General features: G+C 46.4%; 1 protein-coding gene across 1 annotated transcript in view; it reads right to left on the reverse strand.

Annotated features, from left to right (window-relative positions):
• Nucleotides 1–15,529, reverse strand: part of gfra4a (GDNF family receptor alpha 4a) — a 174,566-nt gene that overhangs the window by 6,932 nt on the left and 152,105 nt on the right. The window contains exons 5-7 of the mRNA XM_067981439.1: nt 9,815–9,924; nt 8,573–8,707; nt 7,381–7,544 (exon numbers count right to left, since the gene is read on the reverse strand). Of these exons, the coding sequence (XP_067837540.1) occupies nt 7,381–7,544; nt 8,573–8,707; nt 9,815–9,924 (409 nt within the window). The remainder of the gene's footprint in view (nt 1–7,380; nt 7,545–8,572; nt 8,708–9,814; nt 9,925–15,529) is intronic.

Consider the following 15,529-nt stretch of genomic DNA (forward strand, 5'->3'; position numbering starts at 1 on the left):
GTTCTATTTTTGATGCCTTGAGGCTCCAGACTCTTTCTTTTACTCAGTGTTGCTAGTTCTCGTTTTGCACTTTCAAATTAAGCCGTCCTGTGATCTATCTTTGTTTCCACTTCTCTTTTGGACTGGTGGCATTTAATGTACCATTAGAATAGAGTATAAGGTACCATTACTGACAGGGTACGGTATTGTTGTGATTATGCTACTGGACCAGTAATCCAGAGAACGCGAGTTCAAATCCCACCATGATAGCTCGAGAATTTCAATTCAGTTTAAAACGAAAATCTGGAAATAAAAAGCTGGTACCAGTAAAAGTGACCATGAAGCTGGTGGATTGTCGTAAAAACCCAACTGGTTCACTAATGTCCTTTAGGGAAGGAAACTGCCGTCTTTACCTGGTCTGGCCTATATGTGAGACTCTGGTCCCACACCAACGTGGTTGACTCTTAACTGCCCTCGGAAGTAGCCTAGCAAGCTACTCAGATGTATGAAACCACTAATAGTTCAAGAAGATGATCCACCACCACCTTCTCAAGGGCAACTAGGGATGGGTAATAACAGCCGGACTTGCTAGCTTTGTCTACGTGCTGAGAATGACTAACAAAGAATGAATGTTGATGGGCCCCAGAGGCCTTCTGTCATCCCTGATCTTTCTTCTGCTGATTCTGAGGAGCATTGTTGCGGGAATGAATGATGCAGCACACATCCTCAGACCCTTCCTCTAACTCCATCAATATTCAAGGATCATTTTGTCAAAATGATTTTTGAGACGGGTTCTGTCTCATTTCAACTTTTTGTTTTGTCAGTAATAACCAGGTTCTACTCCATTCAATGGGATACTTATGCAACCTTAAACATGTAAGTTGTATGCTGGCAAATCCCAGCATTCCTCTTGGTGGAAATAGGAAGAGAACACTATGAAGGAAGCACTATCCCAGCATTCATAGGAAAGTTGAAAGCCCCCTATTAAAGCTATAGGGCTCATAATTTTAATCAAGGGCTTTTACAACCACTAATGCTATGAATATTGGTAAATCCCACCTCCGGAGCATTCTCACACTGACAGAAAGCAAGATAAAACACTCAAGCAGTCTGAAGAGAGAACAATGTTCGGATAAGAGAAAGGAGGGAAAGAGATTTTATTAATGTCTCTTGACCATTCACTGCGGCCCATGTGACAGAGATGCAGTTTGCCGCTTTTAGCCATGGTTTTCTGTTTTTGGTGTGCGGTGAAACCTTAGGTATTCAGTTTACAACCGAAAATCTCATATCCAGGGAGCAATTTTGACTTTGTGTGATAGTGTAGGACAAGCGATAGTGAATTGGCAGCCCGCTTTACATCTCCTGATTTCTATTTTCATTGAAGTCAAAATTTCCCCCTTAGATTTTGTGCAGTACTAGCTGTAACAGTAACAAACTCCTAGAAAGAAAGAAACGATAAAATGAAAGAAGAGAGAAAAGAAAGAACTTGCATTTATATAGCGCCTATCACAACCTCAAGACATCCCAAAGTGCTTTATAGCCAATGATGCACTTTTGAAATGTTGTAATTTAGGGAAACAAGTTCATTTTCAGACTGTATCTTACACAATTCCAGGCATTCATTACACCAGAATAGTGACAATATTGATTGGTCACCATAGACAGTGCAATCAGCCAACCCTGCATCAGAAATCAGGAATAAATACATGATTTGAAGGTTCACTCCCCGCAATATGAGCATATTAGGAGTTGATATCCATTCAGCTTGAAAAGATGGGAGCAGATTAAGGACCCCAACTATGAATAATTTGTAGCTGGCCGCCAGCAGGGACAGAGAAACTCATGCAATATGTCTACAGTATGTACAATCTACAGGATGCACTATAGCAACTCATCGATGTTATATCGACAGCAACTCCCTCCCCTGCGACCACGACCACCAAGAAGGACAAGAGCCGCAATGTCGTGGGAACATCACCACATCCAAGTTACACTCCATCCTGATTTGGACAGATGGCACCTTTATCGTTTCTTTATTGTCGCTGGGTCAACATCCTGGAACGCTCTACCTAACACTATGGTGGCAGAACCATCATCACAAAGACTGCAGTGGTTCAAGGTAAAAGCCGGTGGCAATTAGGGATGTGGGCAACAATTGCAGCCTTGCCAGAAATGAATAAAAACAAAGCCAACCTAGAAAACTAGACAAAGCTGACTCACAGGTTTGCAAAATGATGGCAGAGTCCAGCATGTGAGTGCAAAAGATAAGGCTGAAGCTTTTGTAACCATTATCAGCCAAAAGTGCCGAGTGAATGATCCATCTCAGCCTCCTCCCGATATCCCCACCATCACAGAAGCCAGTCTTCAGCCAATTCGATTCACTCCATCGGATATCAAGAAACGGCTGAGTGCACTGGATACAGCAAAGGCTATGGGCCCCGACAACATCCCAGCTGAAGACTTGTGCTCCAGAACTAGCCGCGCCTCTAGCCAAACTGTTCCAGTACAGCTACAACACTGGCATCTACCTGACAATGTGGAAAATTGCCCAGGTATGTCCTGTCCACAAAAAGCAGGACAAATCCAATCCGGCCAATTACCGCCCATCAGTCTACTCTCAATTATCAAAAAAGTGATGGAAGGTGTCGTCGACAGTGCTATCAAGCGGCACTTACTCATCAATAACCTGCTCACCAATGCTCAGTTTGGGTTCTGCCAGGACCACTCGGCTCCAGACCTCATTACAGCCTTGGTCCAAACATGGACAAAAGAGCTGAAACCAGAGGTGAGGTGAGAGTGACTGCCCTTGACATCAAGGCAGCATTTGACCGAGTGTGGCACCAAGGAGCCCTAGTAAAATTGAAGTCAATGGGAATCAGGGGGAAAACTCTCCAGTGGCTGGAGTCATACCTAGCACAAAGGAAGATGGTAGTGGTTGGTGAAGGCCAATCATCTCAGCCCCAGGGACATTGCTGCAGGAGTTCCTCAGGGCAGTGTCCTAGGCCCAACCATCTTCAGCTGCTTCATCAATGACCTTCCCTCCATCATAAGGTCAGAAATGAGGATGTTCGCTGATGATTGCACGGTGTTCAGTTCCATTCGCAACCCCTCAGATAATGAAGCAGTCCGAGCCCGCATGCAGCAAGACCTGGACAACATCCAGGTTTGGGCTGATAAGTGGCAAGTAACATTCGCGCCAAACAAGTGCCAGGCAATAACCATCTCCAACAAGAGAGAGTCTAACCACCTCCCCTTGACATTCAACGGCATTACCATCACCGAATCCTCCACCATCAACATCCTGGGGGTCACCATTGACCAGAAACTTAACTGGACCAGCCATATAAATACTGCGGCTACAAGAGCAGATCAGAGGCTGGGTAGTCTGTGGCGAGTAACTCACCTCCTGACTCCCTAAAGCCTTTCCACCATCTACAAGGCACAAGTCAGGAGTGTGATGGAATACTCTCCACTTGCCTGGATGAGTGCAGTTCCAACAACACTCAAGAAGCTCGACACCATCCAGGACAAAGCAGCCCGCTTGATTGGCACCCCATCCACCATCCTAAACATTCACTCCCTTCACCACCGGCACACTGTGGCTGCAGTGTGTACCATACACAGGATGCACTGCAGCAACTCGCCAAGGCTTCTTCGACAGCACCTCCCAAACCCACGACCTGTACCACCTAGAAGGACAAGAGCAGCAGGTACATGGGAACAACACCACCTGCACGTTCCCCTCCAAGTCACACACCATCTCGACTTGGAAATATATCGCCGTTCCTTCATCGTCGCTGGGTCAAAATCCTGGAACTCCCTACCTAACAGCACTGTGGGAGAACCGTCACCACACGGACTGCAGCGGTTCAAGAAGGCGGCTCACCACCACCTTCTCGAGGGCAACTAGGGATGGGCAATAAATGCCGGCCTCGCCAGCGACGCCCACATCCCATGAACGAATAAAAAAAAAGGTGACAGCTCACCAACAGCCCTGAATGTAGGCTTTATGGCATGTGTAGACAACGAGTTACACTGAAAGTGCAGTGGGATATAGAATTCCATAGATATTACAACACAGAAACAGACCGTTCTGTCCGATCAGTCCGCATTTATCCACCACACAAACTAAAATCTGAATCCCATGTGTGCACCCTGTTCCTGTGTCCCTTTATTCCCCTTTCCTTCAGCCACCTATCTAATCTACTCTTGACATGTGCCACCAGCTCAACAAACTGATCAAGACCTTCGATCCAGACCTTCAAAGCATCCTACGCACTCTCATCCCACGTACTCCCCGCGTGGGAGACTTCGACTGCCTCCCATAGATACACAAAGCCAACACACCCGGACGTCCTATCGTATCGGGCACGGAACCCTGTGTGAGAACCTCTCTGGATCTCTGGATACATCGAGGGCATCCTGAAACCCATCGTACAGGGAACCCCCAGCTTCTGTCGCGACACTACAGACTTCCTACAAAAACTCAGCACCCACGGACCAGTTGAACCAGGAACACTTCTCACCACGATGGACGTCTCGGCACTCTACACCAGTATCACCCACAATGACGGCATCGCTGCGACAGCATCAATACTCAACACCAACAACAGCCAATCTCCAGACGCCATCCTACAACTCATCCGCTTCATCCTGGATCACAATGTCTTCACCTTCGATAACCAGTTCTTTACCCAAACACACGGAACAGCCATGGGGACCAAATTCGCACCCCAATACGCCAACATTTTCATGCACAAGTTCGAGCAGGACTTCTTCACTGCACAGGACCTCCAACCAACACTATACACCAGATACATCGACGACATTTTCTTTCTATGGACCCACGGCGAGGAATCACTAAAGAGACTACACGATAACATCAACAAGTTCCATCCCACCATCAAGCTCACCATGGACTACTCCTCAGAATCAGTTTCTTTCTTGGACACACGAACCTCCATCAAAGACGGGCACCTCAGCACCTCACTCTACCGCAAGCCCACGGACAACCTCACGATGCTCCACTTTTCCAGCTTCCACCCTAACCACGTCAAAGAGGCCATCCCCTATGGACAGGCCCTGCGAATACACAGGGTCTGCTCAGACGAGGAGGAACGCGATGGACACCTACAGACGCTGAAAGACGCCCTAGTAAGAACGGGATATGACGCTCGACTCATCGATCGACAGTTCCGATGGGCCACAGCGAAAAATCTCTTAGACCTCCTCAGGAGACTAACACGGGACGCAACCAACAGAGTACCCTTTGTCGTCCAGTACTTCCCCGGAGCGGAGAAACTACGCCATGTTCTCCGCAGCCTTCAACATGTCATCAATGACGACGAACACCTCGCTATGGTTATCCCCACACCTCCACTACTCGCCTTTAAACAGCCACCCAACCTCAAACAGACCATCGTTCGCAGCAAATTACCTAGCTTTCAAGAGAACAGCGTCCACGACACCACACAACCCTGCCACGGCAACCTCTGCAAGACATGCCAGATCATCGACACAGATACCACCATCACATGAGAGGACACCACCCACCAGGTGCATGGTTCATACTCCTGTGACTCGGCCAACGTTGTCTACCTCATACGTTGCAGGAAAGGATGCCCCAGAGCATGGTACATTGGCAAGACCATGCAGACACTGCGACAACGGATGAACGGACACCGCGCAACAATCGCCAAACAGGAGGGTTCTCTCCCTGTCGGGGAACACTTCAGCAGTCAAGGACATTCAGCCACCGACCTTCGGGTAAGCGTACTCCAAGGCGGCCTTCGAGACACACGACAACGCAAAATCGTCGAGCAGAAATTGATAGCCAAGTTCTGCACCCATGAGGACGGCCTCAACCGGGATCTTGGGTTCATGTCACGCTACACGTTACCCCACCAGCGAACAAATGTTATCTGTCTTTAATATAACGGGTCATTTGCTGTCTTTTCCATGTTTCTGCCTCTCTATCTCTGTTTTTTTTTGGTGGTTTGTATATTCGGAGACCTTGTAGGTAACACCTGTCTGTCTGCACACTGATTGCCTTGGCAACGGGCAGTTGGAAAGAATGTCTGTAATCACCAGGTATTGTTCTGTGATTTATAAATGCGAGAGGTTCGAGGATTTCATTTCCACATTCACCTGAGGAAGGAGGAAGCCTCCGAAAGCTTGTGAATTTCAAATAAAATTGCTGGACTATAACTTGGTGTTGTAAAATTGTTTACAATTGTCAACCCCAGTCCATCACCGGCATCTCCACATCATCACTCTTGACATGGTCTCTGTTTCAATCACTAACTCTGGTAATACGTTCCACAGCCTCACAACCCTCTGTAAAAATGTTTCTCCTGCTCTCTGACCTAAATCTATTACACTTTATCTTATAATACGTCCCCTCATTCCAAACCCCTTAATCACTGGAAACTGTCTGGTCCTATCAACTCTGTCCCATCCTTTCACAATTTTAAACACCTCTATCAAACCACTCATATCTCTGCTGTAACGAAAGTTGGCCCAATGTTTCAAGTCTTTCTACGTATTTGCATTTCCTCATACAGAGCATCCCAATGAATCTGCATTGTACCTTCTCTACTGCCTGAACATCCGTCCTATAGTGTGGAGCCTAAAACTGCCTCCAGTATTTCACTGTGGTCTTACTAAGGTTTTATATAAATGCTCCATTACATCTCAACTTTTGTATTCTATAGCTCCTGCCATAAACCCAATAATGCGTTGGATAGTTCTCTGGCCTTATCCAATAGAGGTGCTGCTTTAATGTCACGTGAGCCTGAACCAATCAGACACCATGTTTGGCAATGTGTGCCATGGACTACCTAACACCTGTACTACAGAGCTCACCAGGACAGGCCATTAAATCCACAACAGGACTCCCACACGCTTTCCAGAATGTGTTCAGCTTTCTTGATGAGCCGTGCCCTATGAAGGACCTTCAATACTGCTTTAATTTAGTCCTAGACTCTCTTTGCGCCAGGGAAGGAGCATTAAAAATACCACCTGACTGTTCTGACAACAGTCAGATATCCAAATCCTCCTCACTTAACCGTGACGTTCTCTTGGATGATTTCCTTAACACAAATTGCCTAAGCAGCCGTTCTTCAAGTGTCCGGGCAGGCTGTTAGTCGCAGACAGCATCACAATTATGTCCTCATCGTCGTGTGCATGTTTCCCCTTCCAGCGAGGGTCAGAGGTTAGCAGTCGGGGCCCTGGTGGATTTTATTTCCCTTCCCAAGCGCAGGAGTGCTGAGACCTTCCGCCTGCTGCCTGAGATCACCTACTTCAACAAGGATCAAACTGGGGCCTTGCTGGTTGGTGTGGTTCAGTACCACGCTGCACAGTAGAAGGACCTTCCCCTTCTATATTACTTTCCATTCCTACCTGTGTGGTTAGTGATGGACTGAACACATTTTCTTCCTGGTGTGAAGGATCCGTGTCATTTGTGTGTTTGTCCACTCGGGTCTGTGACGTGGGGAGAGTTGACTGTTGCACGCTGGAGCCTGTGTTAAGATCTGTCCCATTTCCAAATGCTTGAAATGCATTCTCTGCAGATGAAGGAAAATAAAACAGCTTTAAACCCAGGAAAAACAGTTCCTCAGTCTTGATTCATGGTCCTGCTTGAAATGTTGACCTATTTTTCTCTTGGAGATGCTGTGATCCAGCATTTTCAATTTTAAACCCACCCGCTACGTCTCAGTGACTGTACAACTGCTTATACTCACACATGGAAAAGTTCAGGAAGTGTGGCTTGTGCACATTGCACTGTTTCTCTCTCCACAGATGCTGCCTGACCTGCTGAGTGTTTCCAGCATTTTCTGCTTTTATTTCAGAAGGACCCTGTTGTTGAACCGATGTCAGTTGCTTGCGATTCAAGGACATTTTTGCCACGTGATGCTGTCATCGTGACTTGTGTCTACAGCCGAAGCTTATTGGGTGACAACAGCACACATAGTGAACAACAACTCTTCCACGTCAATAAATTCATTAATAAAAACAGAAAATGCTAGAAACACTCAACAGGTCAGGCAGCATCGGTGGAGAGAGAGAAAAACAGAGTTGACGTTTTAGGCCGGCGACCTTTCATCAGAACTGGAAGATGCTGGCGATGAACAGCTTTTAAACAAGTACAGAGCCAGGGGAAAAAGAGGGGGCAGGAAAAGAACAAAAGGGAAAGGTCTGCGATGGGCAGGAGTGATGAAACGACAAAAGTGATGATGGTGCGAGGCAAGAGAAAGTGATAATGGGACAAGCAATGAAAGGAAAGATGGGTCCAGAGGAGGTGTGGATGGTTACAGCAGAGGGCGAGGTAAGCGTGGGCAATCTGGCAAAGCGGAGAGGGCCGCCGTGGTCCGAGAATGTGGCGGAAGAAAGGCAGGTAGACCCCAGGAGTGCGGACCACCCCGCCGGCCGTGTAAGGGACCCCCACCCCAAGCACCAGCCCACACCTCCTCCACTCCCAGTGGCTCTGGTGCAGCCATCCTCCAATGTGAGGACTGCTTTTATCTCAGATTTCCAGCATCCACATTATTTCGCTTTTGTTTTAGGCGATAAATGAATTGTCGCAATCACTTACTGAGGCAGATATTATCTGTGAAGAGATTGAGGAAGCTCTCACAGTCCTCCCTCTGGTTTCCGCTTCCACTGCAGGTACACCAGGGCGCTACATTAGAGCTCGAATTGTCGATGTAGTTTGGGGTAACCACAGTACCTAACAAAAGAGAAAGAGAACCGAACTTACAGTGTCACAATAGAGGAGGCATTGATTGGGGTATCTGCGGGAGTCCATCAGTGAGGATTACTGGTACGTAGCTTGTGAGAGTTGAACTCATAAGCCTTTGATTGGTTTGGCAGCATTACTGCAGATACGTTCAGAATGATGCTTCAGCTCTGTGTTAGTTACAACACACCCGCTGAAAAAAAACCACAAGGTTTGTGCATTCCTGCAAGGTGAAAAAAAGGGGGGGAAAAGATGAAATAATGCTCTCTCCACGCACTGAGAGTAATTTCATTGCCTTGGCCTTAGTGTTCATGGGCTAGAGAGGGGCAAAAAATAATCAGTAAGTGTCACGTCCAGTGACTGCTGCTGGAAAGTGAACATGTGTCCACAGCAGGGGAGGACAAGATTGAATTGGTAATGTAGTGTTAACCATGGCTTATTTGTAGCAATCTTGCCTTCGAGTCAGAAGGTCGTGGGTTTAAGCCCCACTCCAGAGACTTGAGCATAAAATCTAGGCTGACACTCCAGTGCAGTACTGAGGGAGTGCAGCACTGTCGGAAGTGCTGTCTTTTTGGATGAGACGTTAAACCGAGGCCCCATCTGCCCTCTCAGGTGGACGTAAAAGATCCCAGGGCACTGTTTCGAAGAAGATCAGAGGAGTTCTTCCCGATGTCCTGGCCAACATTTATTCCCCCCAACCAACATCACTAAAACAGATTATGTGGTCATTATCACATTGCTGTTTGTGGGACCTTGCTGTGCACAAAATTGGCTGCACAGTTTCCTACATCACAACAGTGAGTACACTTCAGAAATACTTCATTGGCTGTAAAGGGCATTGAGAGATCCTGAGGTCGTGAATGGCGCTATAGAAATGCAAGTTCTTTTCTTTCTCCACGTTGTTGGGGAAGAGCTTTACTCTACATCTAACCCATGACCTACCCGAACACTGGGAGGGTTTGATGCTGACAATGAGTGCTTGAAATGGTGAGGGGCTCCATTCCCCAGCACTATCATCCTTCACCTTGATGAGCATAGAATTCAGAACAAAAAATTAAAGTAATAATGCAGCTATTAGGCAGGGAGCCTGGATCGTACCTATAATCCCAGTGTATGAGAGCAGACATGCAGCATAATTCTCCGTGAGACAACCACTCACAGACTGTGTGGAAGGCTGACAGCTCATTTGGAACTCTGCCAGCCTCGATCTGTCAGGGAGAAGAAAGAAAAAGAGAAAAATAAAAATTGAGGTTACGTGACTTTTGAACCAAGAAAAAGTAAAACAATGAACTCTTTCCTCCTCACCATGCTCGTGGATATAACCTGTCACAATATCAGGGTGAGAGTCAGAATGTTTCCATCACCGATACTTATCTTTTACATCATTAAAAGTGACTCAAGTGCTTGCCGGAGCCTGATTTGTTTTCTCAGACCACAGTGCAGAACTGCAGAATGGGACAAGGTTGCCAATTGTCGACCTAGCAAGTGTATTATTCTGGAACTGGGGTTTTAAAAGAGTCGAGCCCCCTAGTGGGACTTCGGATCATAGAATCATAGAAAGGTTACAGCACGGAACGAGGCCATTTGGCCCATCGAGTCTGACGCCGGCTCTATGCAAGAGCAATCCAGCTAGTCCCACTCCCCCGCCCTATCCCCGTAGCCCTGCAAATTTTTACCTTTCAAGTACTTATCCAGTTCCCTTTTGAAAGCCACGATTGAATCTGCCTCCACTACCCCACCCCCCACCCCCCTCGGCAGTGCATTCCTCCACATCACCAAGGGTACGAGAGCAGACGAGGTAAGTAAAGAAGTAATGGTTAGGTGGTGGTCAGGTTGGGTTTTTGAAAGCCTGTGGATCGTTGGAGGATAGGAAGCTCTGAGCTGAACGTCAATTAGAAATCACTGGTGCTGTGCAAACTTCCAGAAATATATTGACTTCATTTGCTAATAAGTAAAACACAAAGAATCAGCTAGATCATCCTACTGGTGGTAAAGACCAAATAATCAATCTGGAAATAATTGTAAATTTGGACAAATTTCAACTCTACTCCCTCCCCACGTTAATGATGTAAGGAATCTTACAACACCAGGTTATAGTCCAACAAATTTATTTTAAAATCACAAGCTTTCGGAGATTATCCCCTTCGTCAGGTGAATGAGTGAGAACCTTTTCACTCATTCACCTGACGAAGGGGATAATCTCCGAAAGCTTGTGTGATTTAAAAATAAATTTGTTGGACTATAACCTGGTGTTGTAAGATTCCTTACATTTGTCCACCCCAGTCCATCACCGGCACCTCCACATCACGTTAATGATGGCAGTAGGGAATTGCCACGGGGAACTGAATGCCCACGTTTAGCCTTCCTGCAGGAGGTGGGCATGGTCATTCCCACCTCCAAGTGCACCCCCTCAGCATCCCATTCACGAGCCACTCAAGTCCTGCAGCTGAGGGGGTGGGAAGATTGAGGTATCTCCTTCCTTCTGGCAAGCCATCCAATCAGCACGTGATGCCAACCTCTCTCCAATCTTCACTTATTCTTATTTGCGAGGTGCTAAGTACTTCTCCTTTTGGGGCATTTCAACCCCCGAGACATTCATTGTTTTCAGTTACTTACGCAAAATTATATAAAATTTACAGCACAGAAACAGGCCATTTTGAAATTGTACTTCCGATTCTCGAGTCCAAGTCATTTATGTAAATTGTGAACAACAGTGGTCCCAGCACCGATCCCTGTGGAACTCCGCTTCCCACCCTTTGCCAGTCTGAGTGACTACCTTTAACCCCTACTCTCTGTTTTTCTGTTTTATATACAGCTTGCTATCCATTCGCCTACTTATCCCCTGACTCCACATGCTCTGATCTTAATCATGAGTCTGCTATGCGGTACCTTATCGAAGGCCTTTTGAAAATCCAAATATATTACATTTACTGCGTTACCCTTATCTACCCTTTCTGTTACTTCTTCAAAGAATTTAATAAGGTTGATCAAGCATGACCTTCTCTTTTGAAATCCGTGTTGACTATTCTTTATTATGTTTTCAGTTTCTAGATGTTTTTCTATTACATCTTTGAGTAAGGATTCCATTATCTTTCCTACCACCGACCTTAAGCTAATTGGTCTATAGTTCCTTGGACTGGTTCTATCTCCCTTTTTAAATATAGGAATCACATTAGCTGTCTGCCAGTCCTCTGACACTATTCCCTTTCCTAATGAATTATTATATATGTGTAATAATTCCTCTGCTATCTCTCCCCTATCTTCTTTTAATATGTGCGGATGTGATCCATCCAGACCAGGGGTTTTATCCTCTCTAAGTTTGATTAGTCTATCAATTATCACCCCCTTTCTATCTTAAATGTCTTAATACCTTTTTTGAACTTTTTTTCTAATGTCATACCCACCATGTTAGTCTCCCTGGTAAATAATGAGGCAAAGTAATTATTTAATATTTCTGCCATTTTGTTGTCATCACCTATGAGTTTATCATATGTATCCCTAAATGGCCCTAACACTATCCTGTTTTTTTTGTTATTTATGTGTCTGTAGAATACTTTACTATTTCTTTTTATATGCTTTGATAATTTAATTTTGTAATTTCGTTTTGCTTTCTTAATGTTTTTTTTAAACTTCTTTCCTAACCTCTTCATATTCCCTTTTATCATCCTCTCCTTTGTTGCCTATGTACTTAGTGTATGGCTTTATCTTTAGTATCAGTTTTGCCTTTATTTTTTTATTCATCCATGGTGTGTCATTACTGACTAGTTTGTTCTTACTTTTTAGTGGGACATTTTTCAGAGCGCTGAGAACAGCTGAGAGGAGCCGAGCCGAGCGGAGGGAGCGTCCGATAAAAGGCGGGATTTCAGAGCGCTGAGAGGAGCCGAGCCGAGCGGAGGGAGCGTCCGATAAAAGGCGGGATTTCAGAGCGCTGAGAACAGCTGAGAGGAGCCGAGCCGAGCGGAGGGAGCGTCCGATAAAAGGCGGGATTTCAGAGCGCTGAGAACAGCTGAGAGGAGCCGAGCGGAGCGGAGGGAGCGTCCGATAAAAGGCGGGATTTCAGAGCACTGAGAGGAGCCGAGCCGAGCGGAGCTGCGACCGAGTTCGAAGTGACGTCAGGAATCAGATCGGGACGCGACACAGGGGAGGCACCTGATTGGTGAGTAGGTTCAGGTGAGTATTTCTCCTTATCTACAGTCACTGAAGTAAAAGGAAAGGGAAGGTCTGCAGGTCTTATAGGAAGTAGCGTTTATTTTTTAGTGAATCAAGGTCCCTAGTGTAGTTAACATTCTCTAAATTGAGAACAATTTAAAGGAGTAAACTCCTTAAAGGGAGTGGTAAGTAGTTTTTCTTTCCTTTTTTTTTCTCTTGACATTGTAGTTGTTCTTAAGCTAATTTAGGGGTTAAGTCATGGCAGGAGATCCCAGCGCCGTGTCATGTTCCTCTTGTGGGATGTGGGAATTCAGGGCTCCTTCCTGTATCCCTGATTCCTTCACCTGCGGGAAGTGTGTCCAGCTGCAGCTATTGTTTGACCGCTTGACGGCTCTGGAGCTGCGGATGGACTCACTTTGGAGCATCCGCGATGCTGAGAAAGTCGTGGATAGCACGTTCAGTGAGTTGGTCACACCGCAGATAAAAATTACTGAGGGAGATAGTGAATGGGTGACCAACAGACAGAGGAAGAGTAGGAAGGCAGTGCAGGGGTCCCCTGCGGTCATCTCCCTCCAAAACAGGTATACCGTTTTGGATACTGTTGGCGGAGATGGCTCACCAGGGGAAGGTGGCAGTGGCCAGGTTCATGGCACCGTGGCTGGCTCTGCTGCACAGGAGGGCAGGAAAAAGAGTGGCAGAGCTATAGTGATAGGGGACTCGATTGTAAGGGGAATAGACAGGCGTTTCTGCGGACGCAACCGAGACTCCAGGATGGTATGTTGCCTCCCTGGTGCAAGGGTCAAGGATGTCTCGGAGCGGCTGCAGGACATTCTGGAGGGGGAGGGTGAACAGCCAGTTTTCGTGGTGCATATAGGCACCAACGATATAGGTAAAAAACAGGATGAGGTCCTACAAGCTGAATTTAGGGAGTTAGGAGTTAAACTAAAGAGTAGGACCTCAAAGGTAGTAATCTCAGGATTGCTACCAGTGCCACGGGTTAGTCAGAGTAGGAATGACAGGATAGCTAAGATGAATACGTGGCTTGAGAGATGGTGCAAGCTGGAGGGATTCAAATTCCTGGGCCATTGGAACCGGTTCTGGGGGAGGTGGGACCAGTACAAATTGGACGGTCTGCATCTGGGCAGGACTGGAACCAATGTCCTAGGGGGAGTGTTTGCCAGTGCTGTTGGGGAGGGTTTAAACTAATGTGGCAGGGGGATGGGAACCGATGCAGGAAGTCAGTGGGAAATAAAGTGGTGACAGAAACAAAAGGCAGTAAGGGAGAGTGTACAGAACATGACCGGACAGATGGTCTGAGAAAGCAGGGCAAAGACCAAGGGAAGTCTAGATTAAACTGCATTTATTTCAATGCAAGAAGTCTGATGGGCAAGGCAGATGAACTCAGGGCATGGATGGGTACATGGGACTGGGATGTTATAGCTATTACTGAAACATGGCTAAGGGAGGGGCAGGACTGGCAGCTCAATGTTCCAGGGTACAGATGCTATAGGAAAGATAGAGCAGGAAGTAAGAGAGGAGGGGGAGTTGCGTTCTTGATTAGGGAGAACATCACGGCAGTAGTGAGAGGGGATATATCCGAGGGTTCGCCCACTGAGTCCATATGGGTAGAACTGAAAAATAAGAAGGGAGAGATCACTTTGATAGGATTGTACTACAGACCCCCAAATAGTCAACGGGAAATTGAGGAGCAAATATGTAAGGAGATTACAGACAGCTGCAAGAAAAATAGGGTGGTAATAGTAGGGGACTTTAACTTTCCCAACATTGACTGGGACAGCCATAGCATTAGGGGCTTGGATGGAGAGAAATTTGTTGAGTGTATTCAGGAGGAATTTCTCATTCAGTATGTGGATGGCCCGACTAGAGAGGGGGCAAAACTTGACCTCCTCTTGGGAAATAAGGAAGGGCAGGTGACAGAAGTGTTAGTGAGGGATCACTTTGGGACCAGTGATCATCATTCCATTAGTTTTAAGATAGCTATGGAGAAGGATAGGTCTGGCCCAAAAGTTAAAATTCTAAATTGGGGAAAGGCCAATTTTGATGGTATTAGACAGGAACTTTCAGAAGTTGATTGGGAGAGTCTGTTGGCAGGCAAAGGGACGTCTGGTAAGTGGGAGGCTTTCAAAAGTGTGTTAACCAGGGTTCAGGGTAAGCACATTCCTTATAAAGTGAAGGGCAAGGCTGGTAGAAGTAGGGAACCTTGGATGACTCGGGAGATTGAGGCACTAGTCAAAAAGAAGAAGGAGGCATATGACATGCATAGGCAGCTGGGATCAAGTGGATCCCTTGAAGAGTATAGAGATTGCCGGAGTAGAGTTAAGAGAGAAATCAGGAGGGCAAAAAGGGGATATGAGATTGCTTTGGCAGATCAGGCAAAGGTGAATCCAAAGAGCTTCTACAAATACATAAAGGGCAAAAGGGTAACTAGGGAGAGAGTAGGGCCTCTTAAGGATCAACAAGGTCATCTATGTGCGGAACCACAAGAGATGGGTGAGATCCTGAATGAATATTTCACATCGGTATTTACGGTTGAGAAAGGCATGGATGTTAGGGAACTTGGGGAAATAAATAGTGATGCCTTGAGGAGTGTACATATTACAGAGAGGGAGGTGCTGGAAGTTTTAACGCGCATCAAGGTAGATA

Source organism: Heptranchias perlo, chromosome 1 (genome assembly GCF_035084215.1).
Source record: "Heptranchias perlo isolate sHepPer1 chromosome 1, sHepPer1.hap1, whole genome shotgun sequence".
Taxonomy (NCBI): Eukaryota; Metazoa; Chordata; class Chondrichthyes; order Hexanchiformes; family Hexanchidae; genus Heptranchias; species Heptranchias perlo.